The 25567-nt window shown below is 38.7% G+C and overlaps 1 protein-coding gene across 2 annotated transcripts in view; it reads left to right on the forward strand.

The window, feature by feature from the left end:
* Nucleotides 1–24709, forward strand: part of METAP1 (methionyl aminopeptidase 1) — a 63165-nt gene extending 38456 nt beyond the window's left edge. Inside the window, exons 3-11 of one of the 2 annotated variants that reach the window (XM_036763311.1) lie at nucleotides 1536–1648; nucleotides 3070–3130; nucleotides 6068–6159; nucleotides 8107–8190; nucleotides 11291–11429; nucleotides 12398–12529; nucleotides 14650–14793; nucleotides 20127–20192; nucleotides 24345–24709. In XM_036763311.1, the coding sequence (XP_036619206.1) occupies nucleotides 1536–1648; nucleotides 3070–3130; nucleotides 6068–6159; nucleotides 8107–8190; nucleotides 11291–11429; nucleotides 12398–12529; nucleotides 14650–14793; nucleotides 20127–20192; nucleotides 24345–24508 (995 nt within the window). In that variant the 3' untranslated portion in view covers nucleotides 24509–24709. The remainder of the gene's footprint in view (nucleotides 1–1535; nucleotides 1649–3069; nucleotides 3131–6067; nucleotides 6160–8106; nucleotides 8191–11290; nucleotides 11430–12397; nucleotides 12530–14649; nucleotides 14794–20126; nucleotides 20193–24344) is intronic. The other variant, XM_036763312.1, reaches the window with a different exon arrangement.
* The last annotated feature ends 858 nt before the right edge of the window (nucleotides 24710–25567 follow it).

Here is a 25567-nt window from a genome sequence, read left to right on the forward strand (position 1 = left end):
TTCTGCTCACTTCACTTTGCATCAGTTCATACAAGACTTCCCAGGTTTTTTGAAACCATCCCCTTCATCATTTCTTAAAGCACAGTAGTATTCCATCACATTCACATACCGTAACTTGTTCAGCCATTCCCCATTTGATGGACATCCCTTTAGTTTCCAATTCTTTGTCACTACATAAGGGGCTGCTATAAATATTTTTGTACATACAAGTCCTTTTCCTCTTTATTTGATCTCTTTGGGGTACCGATCAAGTAGCAGTATTGCTGGGTCAAAGGTTAGACACAGTTTAACAGCCAAACCCTACCTTCTTCTGCAAGACTTTCCCAGTCACCTGTAATCTTTAGTGGCTTCCCTCTGAGAGTACCTCCAGTTACATTGTGTATTGTTTGTACAAAATTGTTCCTGTGTGGTCTCTCCTCTCTACCATTAGATTGTGAACTCCTTGAGAGCAGGGACTCTCTTTTGACTCTGCTTAGCAACATACTTGGTATCTAATAGATGCTTCAAAAATGCTTGCTGACTTGTCTGTGCTGCCCTGTTTGTCCTGTTTGTGTGGATTTGAACAGTCAGCTCAGAAAACAGGGCACCATAGTCATAGCTAGGCAATATTTTCAATGTTTCAGGTATATCAAAAGCCACTTGGATAAACCTACGGCAGATTTTCAGTTCTGTCTTTGTTTTTGGAGAGCTTAGGAATCTGAGCTTTTAGTTAGTCTAGAATTCATGGTAAATGCTTGCTACATCTATTATTTAGGAAGGTTTTGCTCTATAATCTGAAGTTTTAAAATAAACTCATGTGTTTGCATGTGTGTTATTGGTGTCTTTTGCTTTTACATCACGTTCATTTTCCACACTCATTGCTGGTGTTGAACCACTCCTATGTACAACATGAAACAATTTAAAATATATAATATAAAAACCATATCTAGTAGTGAGTAAGTGTATCAGTATTCTGTCCTACTGGCCTCTCACCTTTCTTATGGGATAGGGAGAAGTTATGTTTTGATGTGCTTCAAACTTTGTTGTAAATTTTTCCATTACTTAAAATTCAACTTAATTGTCATAAAATATTGCTCTTATTTCTACTTATTTGCTTTGCATCCTCATCCATCATTTCTTGGTAACCAGTAATATTCTAAAATAAGCTTGGTATAAATTGAAATAATAGAAGCAAATGTATGTGGTACTCATGCATGACAATACAATAGATAGCCATTAATGGGACATTATTGTGAATTGTTACATTGAACCATTGGGGAGAAAATTATAATGCTGTTTTCAGAGTTTGACTTGGGCTTAGAAGCTGTGTCCACCAATCTAGGTGGGGTACTGGAGGCCAGTGATGTAGTAATAGACAGATTTGCTCTATTTTTCTTTTTTGTGTCTACTGGTTCTTAAGTTTTTTGCCTTACTGTTGATAGCTTGTCTCACTGAAAAGAAATGTTTACATTTTTGTGCATGTTAAATGAACAAAATTTTAGTATTTAAATGTTTAGTTTAAGCATTTATTTTTCATTAAATATTTCTCTTTCTAGAAGATGAAAAAGCGAAAAATGAAGTTTCTTCTTGGACTGTGGAAGGGGATATAAACACAGATCCTTGGGCAGGTTATCGATACACTGGTAAACTTAGACCACATTATCCACTGGTGAGTAAATAAAGTACTATTTTAATTTTAAGTAATAATTACATGTCAGGTGAAAAATTTCAGAACTGTAATTTGCAAGATTGAAATCACTTCCTATGCTTGTGTTGCCCTCCAAATTTTTTTGAGGGGACTACTTCAATTGTCTTTAGCACTTTAAAAATACATATATTTTGTAGATATCTCTTATTTTTGCATTACTTGGTTCTCCCTATGTATCCTTCTTCTTCCAGAGGGCCATCCCTTATATTAACAAAGAATGTTTTTTAAGAAAAAGTTTGAAAGAGGAAGAGAAAAAAATCCAGCAACTGTCTTATTATTTTCTTAAAATAACTTAATGATCTTTTTAACATTTAGATTTCTAACTGTATCCTTCCTGCTACCTCTCCTTGAGAACCATCCATTAATACTAAGTTTTTTAAACATTAAAAGAAGAAGACAAAAATTCAGTAAACATGTTATTTTTATTGTTTCATGGTATCTCTTAAAATAGTTTTTTTCCACTTTAGACAGTATTAGATGTGCCAGAACTTTGAGATTAAATGTTAGCATTTTCAGTTTTTCTCAAGTGACAATTTTCTGTGACAAACCAGATGATTATCAAAATACTTATTTTAAATGACTTGATGGTTTTATCTTTGGTCCAGCCTTGTTTGCAAACACGGTAGAATAATGAGCAAATTAAAAGGCACAACAAAATAGCTAATTCCCAAAGAAAATAATTCTTTCTTTTCCTTATTCTGAAGGGATATAGGACAGAATTTTTGTTTATGTTGCATGGAACAGTCCTTTCTGCTGCTTCCTGGCAGCATAGAGTGGGAGCTAGAAAACCGGACTTGCAGGCGAGTGCCAGGGTTCTAATTCTACCTCAGACTCTTGCGTGTCGTGTGAGCATGAACAGGTCACTCAGTTTCTTATTCAGAGACTTACGATTTTATTCATTTGCAAAACTTGTAAAGCTGTGAGCAAAATGCTTTGCAGTACACAAGCAGGGCAGTTTTTATCATAGTGTGTGGGATTTATTATTTGCTTTTTAAAAAAGGAAACACTATGAAGTGGAGTTTTAGAGTCTCACACAGAATCCTCTTTTGGTATATGTCTGGACATCCTTCTTCTCTCCCCTGCTTTTTTTTTTTTTTTTTTGTATTCAGAAAAAAATTCCTTTTGCTCCCACAGTGTTTTGCAAGCCTCTAAGCATAATATGAAGAATTGTTCTTGCTACTGTTATTATTATTAAGCCCCTCTTTACAATTTAAATTGTTAGTATCAGGAAAGAGAAATTTGCATCATAACAAGTAAGTGATGTGTTAAATAAAATTTTGGGATGAACAGGTTTATTTTTTCTTCGGTAATAGCTAATTCAAATAATGAATACTAATTGAACTTTAAACTTGTTTCTGCTCTGCACTTTGATGTTTTTTTAGATGCCAACTAGACCAGTGCCAAGTTATATTCAGAGACCTGATTATGCTGATCATCCTTTAGGTAATTTCAGTTATATATCTTACTATTTATTTAGTCTTTGTATTTGGTGGCTGCCACTAACAACAGGAATTTATTTTGCTTGTGGTTTCTTGTGTACTAATCTGAAAAATATACAAATTTCATTGCCTAATTCAATTCACTATTTCATTTTATAAACTCCTTGTTTATCTCTATGGTATAAATTTTAATTTTTGCTTTGCCTGATAGCATGATTGCAAGTTGTGCTTTTTTGGATTTACCTGATGCAGAATAAATTTTCTTCTAGCCTCTCATTTTTATTCTCTGTATGTCTTTGCTTTTTAGGTGTGTTTCTTGTAAGCTATAGATTTTGGGGTTTTGTTTCCTTAGTCTGTTGTTCTCTTTAATTTTGTTGGATTGTTTAACCTATTCACTTTTAAAGTTATGCGTGTTAAGTTTATATTTTCTTACATTTGTGTCTCAATTTTTTTTTCTGAATTAGGATTTTTTGGTTGTTCTTTTTTTTTAAGGCAGTACTTTGTCCCTACAATTATTTTGCCTAGTCTTTTTTTTTTTTTACTATAATCCTATTATCACAAGAGCACCATTTTATTTTAGAATTAAGAATTGAAAATCAGCATTTTCTAGTCTTCCCCCTTCCCCCCCGCCAATAATAATTATTACAGGATCTGGGAAAAATCTTTCAGCTTAAAAATATGATTGTGCAACTAGTAGTACATTTGTACCCAGCATCATAGAGTAGGCAGTGTGATATAAGAGAAAACACTGGGTCTAGGTTCAAATTGAAAGTTCAAATTTGTGTGAATTCCAACAGACCACTTAAACTCTGTGACACTCAAGTTTCTTTCAATAGTGTGAGGCTGTTTGATTGGATGATCCCTAAAGCAAGGGTTCTTTACTTGAAGCCGTGACCTTTTTTTAATAACTGTTTCACCATAATTGATTTCCTTTGTCATCATGTTTATTTTGTTTTATTTTATATTTTAAAGAAACATTATTATGAGGAGTCCATAGGTTTTCCAGACTGCCAGAGGGATCTGTATTAAAGAAAAAAAAAGTTAAGAATGTTCCCTCCAAAGTAACTTCAATCTTTAGACCCTAAAAACCTCAGCTGTATTTTGGATTATTTCAAATTCTAGACTATTGTCAATCAGCAAACAGCCAACAAATATTTATCAAGCCCCAACCTACTATGTGTCAGGCACTGTATTAAGCTCTTGGGATGCAAAGAAAGCTCCTTCCCCAAAACAAATCAAAAAGCCAGTTCCTGCTCTCAAGGAGCTTATGTTCTAGTTTAAAATGTAGTTATCCCTTCCACATCCTGACTTTCTCCATTGTGATTTTAATGTATTGTGGGTCAGCATAAGAAATTAAATGGGAAGTTTTGAGGAGTTTTGTGGAAGCCGCAGATGGCACAGAGCCTATAACCAAATACTTAACCCAAATTTTACAATAAGGTACCATAAACACCCCATAAAAGAAAAAGAAAAAATTCAGACTTCTTCTCTGGTATGAAGGGAGGGTCAAAAAATTTTACATGGATCTTCAAATCTCGGGAGTGCCATGCCCCTAGCTCCCATGATGTGGAAGGGATACCTGTATTTCCAGAGAATAAGGATCATATGTAAATAAAAATAGATGTGATTTTTTTTTGATGCCTTAAGAATGACCTTTATCCAAGAAATAGTTTATTTTACCACATACAGTATGAGCTCCAAATAAGACCCAGCCCACCAAGGAGGGGCTAGAACCAAGGGGTTGGTCTAAACTGGAATAGTAGAGACCAACAATGGGTTGTATTGAAGGGGCTTGTTGGCATGGGGTGGGTGGGGGACTGCCAAAGTGACCACATCTGAAGAGCCTATAAGTGCTATGAGCACAAGTAGAACAAGTTGAGAGTGTGAGGAAGGCAGAGTCAGCATTAACAACTCTGATGAATAACCAGGGTTATGACTTCTTCCCAGGGCAGTTGTTGCTTTCTGTTGTTTTTGTGTTCATTGCATGTATTAGAAGGCATGCTTGTACTCAGGGAGAGGCAGAGCCCTTTGGGATACAAGGTGGTCCCAGTTAAACTAGGAGAGACTTGGACTTGGAGAGGGGAGTTCTTTCATAGTTTCTAGGAGATTGCACCTAAATGTTTAATGGCAGGATTTTTCTCCACTGTTTTCAGTCTTTCGAAAACATGATGGATGGCATTTAAATTGGTAAGACAGTCTTTATAAATACACTTTGCTGAGGAAGAATAAGATTTGATTCTTTAATTTTCTAGACAGAATCCTTATTTTTGTCCTAGGAAAGTTTTAAAAAACTTAATAATTTCACTTTAAGTAGAATTGAGTTTTTGCAAATGAATGAATGTGGAATAGCATTGCTACTATGGTAAGGGTTAGAAATGTGATGTCACACTAATTTTTACACTGTAGCCGTATATCATTTAAGACTTTTCATACACCTTGCTGAAGCAGTCCGTAGAAAAGTAGGAAAATGCTGTTGGATGGATTGTGTGATTGAGTGCAAACTTTTTCAAAAATGAATTATTATGTACTTGTATGTGTGTAAATGTGGACCAGAAAAATTAATTATATGAATTCATCAGAGATGGCTTTAAAATACAGTAAAACTTTACAAAGTCAGATTAAAATACTACTAAAGAGAGTTGTTTTGTTCCTATGACAATAACTTGAACTAAAGCTAGTGGGGATGATAGTTGGGGATAACAAATACCTAAAAACAGACTGATTTATTGGTTATTTCTAGCTTTAATCCCATTTAGATAACTTGCTGAGGGCAGCCCACTTTTTCATAGTGCAAAGATGAAAAATTCCGTCCAGCTTCTCACAACATTGTGGAATCTAAATGAATGAGATTTTATTGTAATATCGCCAGTGGCTTTGCTCTGTCACTCACTACGTGTCTGCTCTCCTTCCCGTTCTGTATTGGTTTTATGTTTCCTTTTAGGAATGTCTGAATCTGAACAGGCTCTCAAAGGTACTTCTCAAATAAAAATACTTTCCTCTGAAGATTTAGAAGGCATGCGGTTAGTGTGTAGGGTAAGATTTTTTTTTCCTTTTTTTATTGGTTTTGATATGTTGAAGCAATCATGTAGGAAGTCAGCTGTTTAGTAGTTTTATGAAGGATCAAGAGTTGCATTGTAAGATTGTGGCTCCTAATGCAGTAAGACGAAAGATATTGATTGATATAATGGTTTGATGCATCTGCTCTTCCCCAGCTTGCTAGATAGATAGCTTGTTATTTTAAAATAGAAATAGCAGGTAATCTGACATGGTCCATTTTCCTCCAGTTCTTCATGTTTTAAAATAATGGGTAAAATCTTACGATACCTCACCATTTTAAGTCAGCATAACAGAAATAGGGCTTTTTTTGTTTGGAGAAGCTTTCTTATCTGGTTTCAGACCTGTTTGCTCTTTCCAAAGTTATCAGTCTTCTTATTTGCTAAACATGGTGGCCTTTTCTCAGGCCTTATCCTTTTTTACTTCTGTGCAGCTCTTGGTACTGCATACTTTTTCTGCATACTCAACTTTTCGCTTTCACAACACTGCTACTTCTTATTTTTCCTCCTCTTTGCTACTTCTGCTGCCTAACCAGGGATATCTCCCAAGGTTCTTTTCTGGGTCCTTTTTCCTTTTGTCTTTTCTTCTTTCGTTGATCTCATCACTTTATACATTTAGACTTATCGTACTGAGCTCTAGTCTGACGTCACCAGCTGCCTGCTGGCCGACCACCTGGATGGTTCTGTAGGTAACTCTACGTCAACATGTGCAAAATGGAATTTGGTATCTTCACTCCTAAAACTGTCTTTTCAGTTCCCTCTTTCTTCTGAGGATCCCACCATTCTTTCAGTCATCCATATTTTCTCAATTTCTGAATCATCCTTGACTCGTGCCCTATATTTAATGAGGTGCTAAGTCTTTTGAGTTCTACCTTCTCATCTTTTCCCTTCTTTTCAGTCAAATAACCACCAACATAGTTTATCCTCCTCAGCTCTCTGCAGATCTGTTTCATTCACCTGTCCAACAATATTCTGTGGGTCCCTGTTGCCACTGGAGTAAAATACACACTTTCACCCTGGCTTTAAAGGTCCTTCAGAGTTTGATTTTTTTACTTCTCTATACTTATTTCATATTACTCCATTCACCCATTTTATGTTCTATCCAGTATAGGCTGTCTGCTTCAGCTGTCCCCCCAGGCCTGGAATGAACTCCCTCCTGACTTTAGTGTCTTAAAATTCTTAGCTTCCTTCAAGGCTCATCACTGGTGCTACTTCTTCCAGGAAATCCTTTCTGATTCCTCTAGTTATTATTAATCACTCTCCCCCTCCTCAAGGTAAATTACTCATCAGTGTAAACGTAATATTCACCTTAGAATATAAACTCCTTGAGGGCAAGGAAAATTTTTTTACTTTTGTCTTTCTATCTCTAGCACCTAGCACAGTGTTTTCCTGGTCATATGCACTTGATAATTTTTTTTTATTGAATTGTTGAGGGATAAAAATCATATTAGGGGTTGAATATATTGCATTATGTCATCTGTTTTCATAGCTAATGTGTTCAGAGCTTATAGGGTGTAATAATGTATACTTAGTGTATCATACTAGAAGAACTCACAAAATGTACCACTAGTACTTCAGAAATCACTTTGTTAGATGATTGTGGTTTAGATTATCTAGTTATCTTTCTGGGCATATAAATTTTTTCTCAAATTCGATTACCTGCTTTATAGTGACCAGTTCATGTTTCAGGAAGACACACACACAGAGTAAATAAAATGCCATTTCTCTTTTAGAAGGATGGATGGCTACTACTTGGACTAGTTTCAGAAAGGTTAATGAAGTTTTTTAAAAAATTCAATCTTCTCTCCCTATGTAGATAAAAATTAATTTTCCCATTTCTTTATAAAATTTAAGGCAGAGTGAAAAGGATGTCATTTTTTGTTTCTGTTGCCTTATTCTAAATATGCTCTTGCTGACTCCTTTACAGCTTGCGAGGGAAGTGTTGGATGTTGCTGCGATGATGGTTAAACCAGGTGTAACTACTGAAGAAATAGACCATGCTGTCCATTTAGTAAGTTAGCTTTACTTTCATATCTTAGAGTTTGTCATCTTCTCTTTTCTATATCCTGAATTAGATATAACATGAAAGCTATATGGTCTTTTAAATGTTGGGGAGTTTAATTCAAAACCGGTTTTGACCATGTGTTGTCGTTAAGCACCTGTGAGCCCCGCTGTTCAGTAAGATGCTGATGTATTAGTCTCCCACAGTTTTATGTTTGGAAGCCTTAAAAATCATTCCTTTATCACTATCTGAAATAAAGAATGCTGTAGTTAATTACAAAGTAGGATTTTCTCAAATAAAAATACAGCTGCTCGTAAGATACACATGTGGCAGAAGAGAGTGCTTTAGCTTAAGGAACATTGTTGAAACGGCAGATTTTTTCACATCTTGGTTTCATTTATTGTGTCATTGTGATGCTGTAACCACTATAGCACAGAAAAAAGTCAGAGTTTGGTAGATTTCTTTTTTTAAAGATGTAAACTTATTTCTAGTTTTGACATTTTAATTAAATAGAAGTTGGCCCACCAAGTTAACTCCCTCTCTCCTTTTCATATGGAAGATTTTCTGAGTCAGGCCCTGAGTTTGAACCAAACATGCTCCACCCCCCACCCCCCACCACTTACTAACTCTATGACCTTGGACCTTGATTGCCTTATCTGTAAAATGAGGAGGTTGGACTTTGGTGCCTCTAAGCTCATCCTTTCCAGGTCTAGAGCTATATTATTATAATTCTATAAAGATGAGACTTCATATTTTAAATAACAGTAATATAATAATAATACATTTTCATCGCTTTAAGTTTTGCAAAGCACATTACAAATATTATGTCATTTGATCTTTACCATAATTCTTTGACATCTGTTGTTATTATCCCCATTTTACAGATGGGGAAATTAAGACTGAGAAATTAACTGACTTGATCCAGGTCACACAGCTAATAGGTGTATTTCTCTGATGTAGATAGATATATTCAGCCAGCTAATGCTTTTATTTATCTAAAGTGGGTAGAAAGATCTTTGTTATAAAAATATTCACGTTGTCTAGGAATAAGCAATACTCTTTGGGAAGCCAGGAACGTTTTAATTATATTTTACATTTATTTGGTCTGAATAAATGGGTAAGTCCCCTGAACAGAGCAAAAGGAGTACAAGGACTCAGAGGGACACCAGTCCTTTTATTGACTCCCACTTTCAATCTTCTATCAGGCTCTTCATTGGCCAGATGCAACCCCCTGACTGCCTACATCATGCCCTCCTCAAATGGCTCATTTAAGCATGCGTACAAGCCTCTAACCTTTCACCTGACCAGAGGCATGGTCTGGAACTAGTTCTGATCAGTCACCTGACTTCTGATTCTGCTAAGGGGGCAGGGGGAAGGGTTACTTTCAACTCTTTGGAAACAAAACTGCTTCCACTGTTTCTTCCATCTTCCATCTGTATTAAATAGTTAGATGACTTAACCTGACTATTTCCACTTAGAGTGAAATTCAGCAAGGACATGTCAAAATATTACTGTAAACTGAAAATTACCATAGGATCATCTGTCTGGTGACTTTGTCCCTTTTGCTTCTGACAGTCTGAATTCATGACATTAAACTAAATGGCTGGATAGATAGATGTCTTAGTATTGCCTGTGTTTCTAATATATTGTTCCCCTTCCACTCCCTCCCAGAACCATTTTATGGCACAATTAACAGAGAAAAAAAATTAGGGTTCAGCAGAACTAACCAACAGATGGGCCAACCCCAAAATTATATGTAACCTTCCACACTAATAGCTCACCAGCTTTACAGAGGAGCAGGGATACGTCCTCATATCTCTCCTTTGGGGCCCATCTTGACTATTTACATTTACATACATAACATACAACAGTTACATTTCACAGCATTCAGTTTTAGTTGTGTTGTTGTTTACATCTATATTGTAGTTTTGTTGATTTTTTTTTCTTCTGGATTTGTCGTATATCATTTTACATCAGGTTACAAAAGTCTTCTCAAGATTCTCCATCAGTTTTTTTAAATATAAATTAGATTTTTATTGTATTTTTTTTTTTAGGAGAGGATTTTTTTTTTTTTTGGTTTTTTTTTTGTTTTGGTTGTTCTGAACTTGACAAATGCTCTCTCTTCTGTATTCTGCCTTCTGATGTCCTTGGCTTCCTTTAAGTTCCAGTTAAAATTCCATCTTTTATTGGAAGCCTTCCCTAACCCTTCTCGATCTTAGTGTCTTCCCTCTGTTAATCATTCCCTCTTTATCCTGTATGCAGCTTGCTTTTTATATATTTGTTTGCATGTTGTCTCCTTAATTAGATAGTGAGCTACTTGAGGGCAGGGTCTGTCTTTTGCCTCTTTTTGTATCCCCAGTGCCTGGCATATAATAGATACTTAATAAACATTTATTGATTAATTTACAGACATCAATGAACATTTTTGTTATTTCATATAGCTCGATAATATTCCTCTACATTAGTATAATAGAATTTGTGTAGCCATTCCCCACTTCAGGAGAATCTACTTTATTTTTAGTTCATTGCTACTATTGAAATACTGTTACTATAAATGTTTTGTTACATAGGGGGTCTTTCTTTTTATCATTGACTTCCTTGGGGTACATACCTAGCAGTGGGATTTCTGGGTAAAAGGATAATCGGCATTTTAGTCACTCCTGTAACATAATTCCAGATTTCCAGGATGGTTAGATTATGAATGCATGGCACCGTAAAGCTTTTCCTGTCTTCTTTTATCAACCCTTTGCCACAAGAGAGAGGTGCCACAGTCCAGTGGAAAGAATGTCGCATGTGGAGTCAGAGAATCTGGCTTCACATCCCACATTTTCTATTTACTGCCTGTGTGACGAAGGGCAGGTCACAGAACCTCTCTGGGCCTCAGTTTCCTAATCTGTGAAATGGGGGGGGGGGTGTTGAACTATACTCAGCCTTTTCCAGCTTTAAATCCGCATGAATTTAAGGGTGGGCTTAAGCCACAAAAGTATTGTAATAGCAGCAGTTGTTCTGAAATCCTTCAGGTTGTATGGCTGAATAATTACTAATTATGTGTCTTGTCTTTTTTCACATTCTAAATTATTTTCCTTTCATATGTTTTTGAATGTTTTAGGCATGCATTGCAAGAAATTGCTATCCTTCTCCACTGAATTATTACAATTTTCCTAAGTCATGTTGTACTTCAGTGAATGAAGTTATCTGCCATGGAATTCCAGACAGGAGACCCTTGCAAGATGGTGATATTGTCAATGGTAGGGAATACAAAATTATGACCTCTCCACAGAGAAAATCACTGAAGCAAAAATGAGATCTCATCTGGGTGGGGCAGGCCGGTGTGGAATATTACAAATGGAAATTTTTCCCCTCACTTTTTCTCTACCTTTAGCTTTAATGCTGTTCTATTTTTTTAAAATGCGGTGGTAAAAGGTAACCCCTTTTAGGGATGATTTTGTGATTGTTTCTTACGGGTCATTTGCATGCTTACCTTCAGGAAACCCTCACCATTCAATGAATTCATGATTCATGCCTTTTTTGTTTTTTGAGTTCCTAGTGATACTTTTACATTTCTTATTCTTAAACTACAACGTCATTCAGAGTGGCCCAAAGAAAGCAAATCCTCATGTAGTGCTAAACAGAGGGCAGGGTTTTACTAGGGATGCATCTCTATTGGCAGCTTTAGAACATATTCCCCCAACCCCCTTCCCCCGTGCATGGCAAAAGAAGAGTAGGGGGATCTCTGGGTGAAAGGGTATAGACATTTTAGTCGCTTTCTTAATGTAGTTCCGAGTTTCTAGAGTACTTTGATCATGGCACTTTAAAACTTCTTATATCTTAAATGGTGAGCATAGAGATATAACTTAAGTATTACAGTGTAGTTATTATCACTTAGCCTAGATTTTTTTCACCTTTTTTCCAGTCCCAACTTTTAAAATTAGAACTTTGATGCAATGAAAATTATCCCCCTTTCTGAAATGTGAACCCAGTCAGTGTCGTGTCCAAATGATTAGTTCAACTAACATGACTTTTTTCTTTTTACATTTGATACTGTTGCCTTAGGAGAAAGAATTTTATGCTAGATGATGACTTTTTCAGCTTCATCATTTTTTTTGGAATGTGTAGAAGCTTTACCTTTTCTATCAAGGATCTTTGTAACTAAAGCAAAGCTCTAGCTCTCAGAGGACAGATGTGACATGTTTAACTGTGAGTTTTTCCTTCTTAGTGGATATCACTATCTATCGAAATGGTTATCATGGGGACCTGAATGAGACGTTTTTTGTTGGAGAAGTGGATGAGAGTGCAAGAAAGCTGGTCCAGACAACTTACGAGTGTCTGATGCAAGCAATTGATGCAGGTGAGGCCTGGTGGCAGTGACCCCTGATGGCAGGAGTTGTGTTGTGACTCCTTCCCTGCTCTAACATTCTCCAACCAGAATCTCTGCTTGGATGCATGTGTTGGGAGCTCTTTCCTTTGTAAGCCAGCCCATATGTGATCTCTGTCTCCCTCTGACTTGGACTTCATTCTGCTGTGCAAAGAAGCACATTAGCCTTCTATTTCCTCTTTCACAAAACAACACTTGAAAAATTTGGAGTTAGCTGTCATGTCCCATCCAAGTCTTCAAGCTGAACAAAATTAGTTTTCTCAAAAATGTTCAGCCTTGTCTTCATGTTCTTTTAGACATGCTGTGGTTTTAAGTGTCCACCTTAAAGTGCTGTGCCCAGAACTAGGCAGAATACTCGAGATGTTTTCTGCCACTGCACAGTACTCAGTGAGATTATTAACATCCCAACCCTGACTTTTTTAAATTTTGTATTCAGACTCTTGATTTTATTGAGCTATACCTGTTCTTCAACATAGAGTCTTAAAGAGTTGCTTGGGGCATGTAGAACTTCAGTTGCTTCGCTGGTCACAGTTAGTATGTGTCAGAAATGGGGTTTGAATCCAGGTCCTCCTTACTCTCTGAGACCTGTTATCTCTCCACAGGTGACAATTGATAGATATACATTTACGTGCTGAAACCTTCCTTGGGAAGAAGAACATTTAAGCAAATCCAACTGTTACAGCATTGTTCCCAATCCAGTAAATATTTGTGAAGTGCCTAGGTGCAATAGTTAGAGCACTAGGCCTGGATTCAGAAAGATTCATCTTTCTGAGTTCTAATCTGGCCTCAGACAGTTACAGGCTGTGTGACTCTGGGCAGGTCACTTAACTCTGCCTCAGTTTCCTCATCTGTAAAATGAGCTGAAGAAGGAAATAACAAGCCACTCCAGTCCAATATCTTTGCCAAGAGCCAAGTGGGGTCATGAAGAGTCAGACATGACTGAAACAACTGAAAAAACAATGAAATTGCTGTGCTAGAGGAAAGGATAATTATGAACAATTTAGAGCAGCCCAGGAAGTCTGAAGAACTGATGCAAAGTACAGTGAACGAAGCTAGAAAAACATGATCCACAATGAGTATGATGGTGTAAATGGGAAGCACACGAGGCAGTGCTGTGATTTTTTTTTTTTTTTAATACTTTTTTATTTTTTGGAGGGGGGAAGGCAGGGCAATTGGGGTTAAGTGACTTGCCCAAGGTCACACAGCTAGTAAGTGTGTCAAGTGTCTGAGGCCGGATTTGAACTCAGGTCCTCCTGACTCCAGGGAGGGTGCTCTATTCACTATGCCACCTAGCTGCCCCAAGTGCTGTGATTTTAATGATAAGAAATGAGAAAATGTACCTCCTTTCCTTCTTTACAGAAGTTGGGGACTACGGGCAAAACATTGCATTGCCTTGCTGTGTTAATTTCTGGGTTTTTTCCCTTTTTCTTTTTTTACAAGGGATGAATCACTGGTTAGAAAAGGAGGGCTGAGGAATTTGGAAATGAAAGTGATGTGAAAACATAAGACAGCAATAACTTTTTTTAAGGAGGCTAGTGAACAATTTGCTTATTATATTCCAGCTTGTCCCAAGAGTGATATAGGCTACCACAATCAGTGTCAGAAAATCTAGCTTCTGCCTTACGCACTGTAGAACAGTAGTTCTCAAAATGTGACTAGCCATCCTTTCAAGGGGTCTTTGAGGTCAAAACTATTTTCATAATACTAAGATGATATAGTAAATATGGCTAAGTATAAGCCACATAAACAAGCTCTTTGCAGGGGTCCTGAATAATTTTTAATAGTGTAAGTGTGTGAAGGGATCATGAGAACAAAAAGCTTAAGGATCATCGACGTAGAGCTAACGAAAGGACTGAAAGAGATCCTCCTTCAGGATGCTGAAGACTCTCACTTTAAAGCTGTCAGTCTGGGGAATAGGCAGGCTCTGACAGAGATCCTGGAGTAGGGGCATGACAGTTTCCCAGCCTTTCTCATGGACTTAGAGCGGAGACATTCTGTTTCTGCTCACAAGTTAACAAGAGGTGCCTCTAAATTGGACTGTATTGTGTGCTGTTGTGAGTTTTTTTCTTAGTGAAAGGTCATTTCTTTTACAGTGAAACCTGGAGTTCGATACAGAGAGCTGGGAAACATCATTCAGAAGCATGCCCAAGCAAATGGTTTTTCAGTTGTTCGAAGCTACTGTGGACATGGAATCCATAAGCTTTTCCATACAGCCCCCAATGTACCACATTATGCCAGTGAGTACTACCTATGAGCTTGAGATGTTGGGTATTAAGTCAACAAATTTTGAGTGGCTACCATGAATAAATGAATATATTAATTGTAGTTATGTACCAAGCACTGTGCTAAGCACCAAGTTTACAAATAAAAAAAGCTGTCAGGGAACTTTCTGGTTCCTGGTTGGGTGTTCTTTGTATACTGGGTGAAAGACACTAGTAGATTATAGATTGAAATTTAGAAAAACTTTTGTTCTTACTGCCTACTGTCAGAGACAGAAAGTTACCTTATGGACCTGTGTCCTTACCTATAAAGGGTTAGGGTTGGACTTGGTAGTCCCTGATATTCTTTCCAATGCTTAAGAAAAAATTAATCAAAGAGCACTTATTGAGTACTTACTATGTCCATTGTGCCCAGCATCTGCTGGGATTACAAAGATAAAGCAAAAACAGTCCCTACCTTTAAAGAATTTACATCTGCTTGTTGAAAATAATTTATGTACATGAATACCTACAAAATAATCACAGAGTAGATGGAAAGTAGCTTAAAGGAGCTAAGAAAGTAGCCTTAGGATTGCATGTGGAGGCAGCTGAGGGACCAAGAAAGACCTCCTGAAAGATGTGGTGGACCTAGGGATTCTGAGAGTTGGAGCCTGGGAGAGAGAGTGTTCCCGGCATGTGTCTGGATTGTAGAGTGCATGGAAGGAAGTAGAATGTCAGAAAAATGGAAAGGTAAGAAGAGGTTATGAAAAGCATGTGTTAGATTGAGTTTATGTGGAGTATCTTATTTGTGGATGCAACCCAGGCTTTAGAAAAATCACTTTGGCATTGAATAGAGGATGTTTGGGGTGGGCAGAGACTTGAGGTAGGAAGATCAAATAAGAGGCTCTGTCCAGGTAAGAGATGATAAGGGCCTGAATAGGGTGATAGATAGGGTGGTGGCTGTGTGCATGGGGAGAAGGGATACAGGATGTGACAGGAAGACAATATGGAAAAGACAGTACAACTGATTGGATATGTCGGGTGAGTGGGAGAGAAATGAGGCAAAGGTAACACCATTTGCAAACCATGGTAATTGGAAGGATGGGCATGACCTCTGTAGTAACAAGGAACTTTGGAAGAGGGAATGTTACAGGGGGAGAGATGAAGAGTTCTGTTGGGGACATAATAATAGCTAGTATTCATATAGTGCTTACGATGTGCTAGGCACCATGCTAAGCACTTTATGAATATTGTCTCACCAACAGCCTTGGGAGGCAGGCACTATTACTATCCCCATTTTACAGTTGAGGAAGCTGAGACAAACAGGTTAAGTGACTTGCCCAATGTCCCCCACCTAGTAAGTGTCTAAGGCCAGATTAGAAATAGGTCTTTTGGCTCTAGGCCCAGTGTCTATCCACTGAGCCACCTAGCTGCCTCATGTGTTGAGTTTGAGATGCCTCTGGATCATCTAATTTGAAATGCTCGGAAGGTTGTTGGCAGTATGTGACAGGAAGTCAGAAGAGAGACTAGCACTGGAGAAGTAGATGTGTGGGAATCATTTGTATAGTGGTGATAACTGAACCCAAGGCCGCTGGTGAGGTCACCAGATGAGAGAGTATAGAGAGAGAAGAAGCAGACCTAGAACAGAGGCTGTGGGGTCCCCACATTAATGAATGTGACACGAATAAAGGCCAAGGAAGGAGATTGAGAAGAGTCAGACAGGAGGAGGACAAAGACAGATCAACATCACTCACACCCTAGGAGAGAGCCCTAGGAGGAGAGGAGGGTTAACAGTGCTGAAGTCAGGGATACCAGAAGAGGCATTTGTGGCAATTAAGAGATCATTGTTAACTTTGGAAAGAGAAGTTTCAGTTAAGCACAGCAGCAGATGCTTCAGAAAAAAGCAAGAAGAGAAGAAATAGTGGAGCTGGGGCAGTGCTTCTAGGTGGCACAGAAAGAGCTGGTAGATGGAGAATGAAGATTTAAGAGACTGGAGACAGTGGTCGGTGCAGTCTGTTGTGGGAGATGGCAAGAGTAAGGGACTGGCTCATGATCAGAGACAGGTGTGAAGGAGGAGCTCATGGGGAGGAGGAGAAAACGGGAAGCCCTGGCCTCAGTTTTCAGTTAGTAGGAGGCAAGATGTTCAGCCCAGTGGATGGAGTAAATCATGAGAGACTTGAGAAAAAAAGAAAAGGCTTGGAGCACTTTCTGTTGTGAGCGGGACAGAGAATTAGGGAGGAATAGTGGAATTACTTTGTTTCAGTGAGAGCAGAGTCTGTGACAAACTGGAAGAAATGTGTGACCAATCACAGTTGTATGATTTCAGTCAGTTCCCTTCAGTAGCACATGAGTAAGAGAGAAGGGGGCAGCTGGTGGGTGTAATCCAGGGTTGGGGCTTTGGCAAGGTGTGAGCGGTGTATAAAGGAAGAGGGGAGGAGAGGGGTTTCAAGACTAGAGCAGTGTAGAGTTGAAATGGTCCACCAAGGGTTCAAGGTTGGGAAGAGAAGAGGGGGTAGCTATGACAGGGGTGATGGCTTGTCATGAGAGATGGTGGGATGGGGGGGAGGGGTCACCATAGGGATGAAGAGTAGATTTAGAAGGAGTGAAGCCTAGGGAGAGATGGAAAGATAAACTATCATGAGAAAATAAAGGAATTTTTTAAGCAAGAAATTAGAACATTTGTGGGTGATAGCAAGGTCAAGGATGTCATCCTTGTGCTAGCTGGGTTAGAATAGAAGAGCAGGTCATGAGAGTTGATTTGATAGAAGAAATGGGAGTTTTCAGATATATGAGGTAATACCATCACATATGTGAAAGTCCCGAGAGTTGAGTTGGGACAAAATGGAAGGCTGTGAACCAGGCAGTGAACTCATTAAGAAAGGAGAGAGAATATCTAGGTCAGAGGACAGTAGCTATCTGACGCTGGATTGTGTGATAAAATTGGATTGAAGGAACCTCCAGGGAAGAAAGGTTGCTGATTGATGGTAGTAGGGGAAGAGCAAGGAGTATTGTGACTCTCCCACCAAGATGGGTGAGTTGGGGCTTAGAAGTGGAGGTGTTCCCAGGACTTGAAAGGGTGGCCAGAGAAACAGCAATGTCAGGAGGGAGCCTGAAGGTGGTAGGAGCAAGAGACAAAGTGGTATAAGATCTCAGGAAGTTTCTTAAGTATGGAACGGGAGTTGCAGAGGCCTAGTGTAAGTATGCATTTCTGGAGTGGGATGTTATTGGGGTAGAGATGAGGGGATCAGACAGATTAGATTAAGGAGAAGGCTTGTCTTCTCTGTGTTCAGTATCACAGGGATGGGGTAAGTTGAAAGGATAGGACCATGCTAACCATTGGGGAACAATACTAGGCAGGGTATAATAGTGAGGGCCACTGCCTGACCTGTCATACCGCTGTGACTAGCAGCCGTCAGGAAGCCTACCTAATGGCAGGTGTGAACATCTAACAAGGAGACTGGAGGTGATTTATCCTTTCCTTCCCAATCCCTACCCCAACCTCCAGCAGGGCCTGGTCTTCATTGTGCTTTCTGTCAGGAGGCCTGAAGCCTATTAGAGAAGCAAGATCCTTGATGCCTAGGCATTTGGTTTTCTTAAAAGTGAGACCCACAACAAGACATCAGCCATCTTTTCACATTTCTAGGAGCTGATGGTGCAACAGGCATTTTCAGTAGTCAGCAGTGACTAAGTTTTAAAGATATGGCCTTCAAAAGGAAATTGTCCACTTATGATAAGTACCTTACCTTTAGAGGCTCATAGGCCTCTTACTTAAGCAAAGGAGAGATGTTTGTGCAGTGTGTGTGATTTCCCCTGGGGCTCCTGCAGCCTCCCCCAGTAGTCTCCCTTCCTCTTTTTTTTTTTTTTAACCAGACCTACTCTAGGTGAGGAATTCCTTCTGCCAATGGAGATCGGCATGTGCTCTACAAACTTCATGTTCTTAAGATCTGCCTGGGACCCTGAGTGGTTGTGATTTGCCTGGTGTTGCACAAGCCCCTTCAAGGAGGCATGAACACCACGCCTTCATCAGTCGCTAAGCCCTGCCTCTTCTGATTCTTACCTTCCCAGCCATATTATTTCTGTAAAGTGTAAATGAATGATCCCTGGATGTATAAAGTTAGGTTATAGGTTTCCCTTTTTCGCCTTCCTGCTCCGATGAAGTCAGGGGTGGAAGGTAAGAATAATAATACTGTCCTGTATTTGCATGGGCACTTAACAGTTTTTATAGGGCTTTTACATAAACACTTGAAGACTGGGAAGCTGAAAACTTGAAATCCAATGGCTTGCCCACCGCCACAGAGCAAGTCAGTAGTATTACTGGAACCAAGCCTGGAACCCAGGTAGCCTGACTTGTTTTTACTGTTTTTTATTGCTCCCATACTTCCTGGTTTGCTGCTTCCCAGACTGACTACCCAACAACTTCTTTTTTTCCTACTGCATATATAAAATTCAACATGTTGCTTTCAGAGCGTTCTGGAATTTCTTACATATTCACATAACCAAGAGAAGCTAGTTGTAAAAATCCAGAAAATCTAGTCTTACTTGGAGGGTTATTAATAAGCAACTGAGATAAAAAGTGAACATTTCCATCAAGTTCTCATGACAGCTGGAAAGCAGTAGATGAAATCATTGCTTTATCATTGGCAGTTGTGAAGAAAATGCTGCTCTTCTGTCCCTAGAATTAAAGGCTACCCTTCAGCTATCTTTTGGTAATACTTTAGAAATTACAGCTTTTAAAAATAATATTTTTATCATTTAATTAAAATGTAAAATCAAAAAACATAAAACCATTAACCCATGCAGAATAAAATCTTATGCCAGTAGGAATGGTGCCCCTTTCTCCTCTCCTCTCCCAAAGCGAACAAAAGCAAAGACTGTTCTCCCATTTCCTCCCAAAAAACCAACAAGAAACAAAACCAAATACAAAGGCTATTTGTTCTCCAAAGGTGGAAGGCAAGGATACTTGTTTGGTCTGAAATATTTGTCCCTTTCCCATTTCAAACATTTACGGCCAGACAGATAACGGGAAACTGTCCTTGGTCCCATAATCCCCACTCAAGCGCTCAATGTTTCCCAGGGTTGAGCAGCTGCACTATTTTTTTTTTCCTCCAGGAGAAGCTATGCCTTAGCATATCTGAAATAAAGCTCAAGCACCCTTTGCTATTTTGGAAAATGTCATTTTAAGTACTGAAATGTATTTGTAGAAAAACTACATCTGGAGGATGGAATAAAACATTAGTTTAAGGATCATTGATATAAATATTAGGTGTTTATTCTTAATTCCCTTTCCCAGTTATCTACTTCATAAGGTAAGACTTAAAAGAAGACTTTGCATCTTGAGATTTGTTCATTTGTGTTTCATATTTTTATTCCAGAAAATAAAGCCGTTGGAGTGATGAAGCCTGGTCATGTATTTACAATCGAACCTATGATCTGTGAAGGTGAGAATTAACAATATACGATAGTTGTCAATTAGAGGACAGCTCTTTGATTTCTTGATTGGTAAACTATTTCTTGCCCTCCACTTTGACCTCACTCTTCAATTTTATTTAGAAGAACAGAAGAGAAGAAAGACTTGGTTAGAAAGTTGTCACTGCTTATCAATAGGTAGGAGAATATATTCCTGTTGAAGTCACCCCCAAGAATTCAGGTGTGTTCAGATCCATTAAGAGACCACAGCTCTAGGCAAGAATTGAGTTTTGTGCATGTGTTGAAGGGTGGCAAGCAAAAGTTGGCAACCTCTGTGGTGTCAGGAGGTGCTAGGGCCTTGGGAATGAAAGGTAATTGCCCTCTTGGGAGGTCAGTGGAGACTTTGCCCCTTCCCTGGGTTTCCTTCAGATTGTAAATACTAGTAAGGGGGTCAGTGTCTTGCTTGTTCCGGTCTCAGTGAAGGAGTCAGATCTGGCTCAGCCGCCTGTCTAGCCATGGCATCAGAGCAGCAGACACTCCTCCACTATTTCCTTCCACTCTGTGTTCTGAACCCCTAAGGGCTTTGTCAGCTTGTTCCAGGATATCTGTGGCTATAGCCTGTACGGATAGTGATTCCACATGGGACTTTCAAAACTGTCCAGCTTGTTTGTGATTCCTTCTGGACTTCATGCTTTTCCCTTCCACACAATATTTAACAAAAAGGTCAACAGGCCCCAAAGGGGGCACCCGCTTTGGCAGGGCACTCTGGTTCACCTCTCTCTGTTGTCTGGTTCTTCTTGGCTAGGCCTAGCAGGGACATAAGTCAGCCCTTCATTCCCAAGCTTATCAAGCCCACTGTGGTTGATCTGGCAGTAAAGCCAGCGGCCCTATCAGCAGTTGCCGGTTTGCTGCTTGTTTGGAAGATGCCATCCCTGTACCTAACATTAGAAATCAGAGTGCTCCGGAGCATCCTTCCAAAGTCAGGTGTTGTGGCACTGAAGGTATTCTATAGTCTGACTTAGTTGAAGGCCACTTGGGTCACATAAAGTAGTAGCCCTTGTCCAGAACATTGTCTTTTTTCCTTTCTTGGCATCTTCAACACTGCTCATCCAAGATCTGGCAGGACTAAGAGGTTTATCGTCAGCATTGCTTTGGCTGCATTAAATAAGGAACTTTCACTATTTATTCTGGCCATCTCATTTGATTGTTTCAGCTTTGTGATTCTTCCTATGAGATCTTTAGGATCTTAGGACTGACAGGAGAGGTACTTGCTGCAAATTTTTTTTTTCGGCCTGCTGAAGACTGGCCAGGGAAATTAGAGAATAGGAGGCATTTTTTCTTTATTTAGGTGTTTGTGTGGTACAAGAAGACACTTAACTGACCTAAGGTTTTTTTATTACTAGGTTTAAAGCCAATTCTCTCTGTTGTGATTGTAGATTTTGCTGGGAGACGGCTTTTCTTACTCCACTAAAGTTAAATATGTATATAGAGTTGAGAGTAAATCATTGTCATTAGGGAGTGGATACTTAGCTTGGAGACTTTAACTAAGGTGTGGCAAAAGCTTTTTACCTAGAAAAAAGAAACAATAGTCTTTAGCAGATATTCATAAAATGCCTGTTATGTGCAAGGTACAATGCAGGGTTACTTCCTGCTCTCAAGGAACATCAGTCTAAGAATGTAGAAGTTATTTAGAGCAAACATACAGCCCTGTGTCAGATCTGAGGTTTAAAGCTGTTATCTTTTGGAGATTGAGTTGGGATGCTTGAGACCCTAGCTGGGGTGGCACCATGAGGCCTTCTCTGGGCTCCCCTAGTCTTTCCCTGTCCATATATGGTGTCTGAGGCTGGCACTGTGCCTTTTGTCAACAAGGCATGTTTAGTTCACAAGGGCGAGCAAACAGTTTGCTAATCTAACAGGGCTTAAGGGTTTAGATAATCGCAAAATAAAACAGTCTGTTTTGTGATGTTGTACAACTTCATTAGAACCCAAGTGTTCAGAATTAAAGGGCTAATATGCATAGAGGTATTCCTAGACAAGTAGTCAAACATTCAGAGATTTTTATTATTTTATATATTCCATTTTATTATCACAATAAAGGTAAATGAAATCCTCCCAGATTTTTCTGTGAAAAAGTTATTAAATTGAAAAACCCAGCTGTTCAGTGATTTAGACATTTATCAAAGCATGAATTTCTTTCTCTTATGCTTCTTCATATTTTCTTTTGAGCTGAAGATTGCAGTTTAATAGAAATGTTATTTCATCTGTTCTTGGATTTTTAATCTTTGTGAAGCCTAGAAATAATCTTTCACCTGAGATTTGTTCAGAATGAATAATGTATCCAATCTTCTTAATTACCTGACTTCTATAAAGGAAATTACTTTATAAATACAGATTATTATACCAGATGCCAATTGCACCAGATTTTTTCTCTCTTCTCATTCAGTCTATATCTCATTCTCCTGCATTGCCTTTATTTCTCACTTTCTTTTGTTTCTCTCCAAGCTATTTCTCCTGCCCTTTTATTTCCTTTCTTTATTCTCTTATTTTTCTCTGTTTATTCTCTTTATCATATTGTGTTTTCTCATGTCTTTTCCCCTAGTTTTTTCTCTTTTCTCTACTTACCAGTCAACTATCTTCTCCTCTTTCCTTACTTCCTCAGTTGTCTCTCCTCCTTACTTAAGTAGCGTGGTCTTGAATGGTTCTGGACTAGATATATGGTCTCATCGAGTATTTTATAGTCTCCGTGCATTTTCTGATTAACTTAAACTGTCTAGGAGCAGTTCTTAGTTATTTTTTCTAAACTTTTAATAAAAAATATTTGGCATGTTTAAATTTCACATGCCCTATGTAGTTTACTTAAAGGGAAGGCACTCCCCCAAATCCCGTTCATCTTTTAAGAAATAGCAGTGATTATTCTCCCCAGTTACATGAACCTGGGCAGCTGTATCATTACTTAAGGAAACTGGATATAGATGTAGATGGAACCAATCTGATAAAAGCCGATAGCTGTATTCCCCCAGCACAAGGAGGCTAAAGCAGCCTTGCAACCCTATCTTACCTTACCTGGTAAAAGGAGTGGGACCAGAAAGTGAGTGACAAGGAGCATCAGATAATGCTTGAAATATCATCTATATCTGTAGAACTTCCACACACAATTAAAAAATAGAATTGGTTGATTTAGAAAAGTTGAATTCATGGCAGAAAATCTCTAAAGAAGTGAATGAGAGATTAACAGATTTGGAACACACAAATTCTGAAGTAGAAGAAACTTTAGCAAAAGAAAATCAAAAGGCAACAATGTTTTTAAAAGAGAAGGGAGAGAAAAGGAGAGGACAGAAATTCTATTCAAGCCAGAGTAATTGTCCTTGCAGACAGGATGTGCAATGATAACTTCAGGATCATAAGTCTCCCAGAAGAACATAAGCCAAATAACCTAAATGTCAGGATGCAAGCAATAATGCAAGAAAACTGTCCAGAACTTGTGAATGCAGACTGAAAAGCATTGTTCAAGAGATTACACAAGTTACAGCCAGGAAAAGAAGAAAGACCCTATATCAAACTCAAGTGAAAGTTCAGTAATGTTTCATTTTATCGAACACACCCTTGCAGAATCATCTGCTTAAAATCATTTAATTGCTTTTGGAACACTCACTCCCTGTTAGGATTCTCCCTTCCAGCCAGTCAGAGGTGAACCAAAGAGGTACTTCTATAAGCTGAATTAATCACAGACTTTTTCCTACTCTGTCTGATCATTTCCCTAACCCAGTGGGGCAAAGGGGAGAGGAGACTGAGTGCTCCTTAAGTGGATCGATCTATGGCCCCTTCTGGTCACCTCTCCAGTTCTTCAGCCTTTCACCCAGTGAACCTCTCAAGTTAGGTGGTTAGCCCTTTGCTAAAGGATGGAAAAATTCAGTGGAAAGCATTATTGTGGAATTGATAGTTAAATAAGACTGATGAGGATTTCTCATCCAGGTGACACCATGGATCTTAAAGTATTGTCCTAATATGATTTTGTAACTTGTAGTCTAAAGAGAGAAGGGGGTAAGGTCTCAGCATAATTCCACAGTAGTATCTGGTGAGTTATTCGCATAAATGTATTGACCTGGAAAATTTATGCTTGCCAAGTTACAAATACTTCTCGCACGTGTTTTTCAACTTGTTCTGTATTTTTTGTTTTTTTTAAGGTGGATGGCAAGATGAAACGTGGCCAGATGGTTGGACAGCAGTGACAAGAGACGGGAAACGATCTGCTCAGTTCGAGCATACCCTGCTGGTCACGGACACTGGCTGTGAAATCTTAACCCGGCCCCTCGATGGTGTGCGTCCTCACTTCATGTCCCAGTTTTAAGTTCTCCTGAGATGACACATCTAAATAATCTCCTTTGACTGTACTGTGCATCTTATTGAGAGTACAGAATAGAGGAGGGTATTTTATCATTTGTTTTCATTGTCTATAGCTAAGAGAAGAATACAGCGTTGGGTGTGTGTACATTCAAGAACTTGTGGGTCTGAAAAAGCAGTGAAGAATAAAAAAATTTTTTCTCTACTCCTTTCTTCTCTCCCAATACCCTTCATTCCCTGCTTCCTCATTTGCCTTTTAGACATCTTACCTTCAGCCAGCTTACAAGTTGTTTCTATCACTGCTGTGACAGGTGGCAGTGCCAGCTACTTTCCAACTGAATGTTGTTTGTAAATGAAAATTCTTGACACCTCAGCCAGATTTTTTGCACCAGATTTTTTCTAAAAAGTTATATATATGTACATATATACTTGTGTGTGTATTCATGTGTGTGCATATATGTGTGTGTGTGTGTGTGTGTATGTATATATATTAAAATCTCAGAGACCCACATAATTGCTTACTAGGTAACACTTTGGACTGGGACTGACTTTGATTCTGGTCTAAGGGTTATATAGGATAGAATGTAGTAAGGAATGGTCCCACTCTCTGTTATATGATATAATTCTCAATTAGGGAATTTGTTTTATTTTCTTCTTCCCCACTCCCTGCCTTTTTCTTTTTCCTCATGCTTTGCCACCCCTGTTGTGTGCTTGAGAAACCCTCAATCCATGAGACTTGCTTCTCAGCCTAGACTCTTAGACACACCAGTGGGGGCATGCATCAGATCCACTTTGGAAAAAGTCACTGGTCTTTTCCCTGCTTATGACAGAACTCCCTGTCCACTAACAGTGGCTGGCTTTTCTGGGCCTAATGGATCGATGCAATATATTGCTATTTCAGACCTACCTTGTATTGGAATTTAAGCCAAAGAAGGATTTACAGACTCCTGTCTTCTCTTTTTTTTTATTTCATGAGCCTACCTAGGGACCGTCATAGTTGTGCAGATTGCACTGGAAGAAAAGATGTGAAAAGACAGGTCTGTTACACATACCCAAATTATACGAG

This window comes from Trichosurus vulpecula, chromosome 6, assembly GCF_011100635.1.
Source record: "Trichosurus vulpecula isolate mTriVul1 chromosome 6, mTriVul1.pri, whole genome shotgun sequence".
Lineage (NCBI taxonomy): Eukaryota > Metazoa > Chordata > Mammalia > Diprotodontia > Phalangeridae > Trichosurus > Trichosurus vulpecula.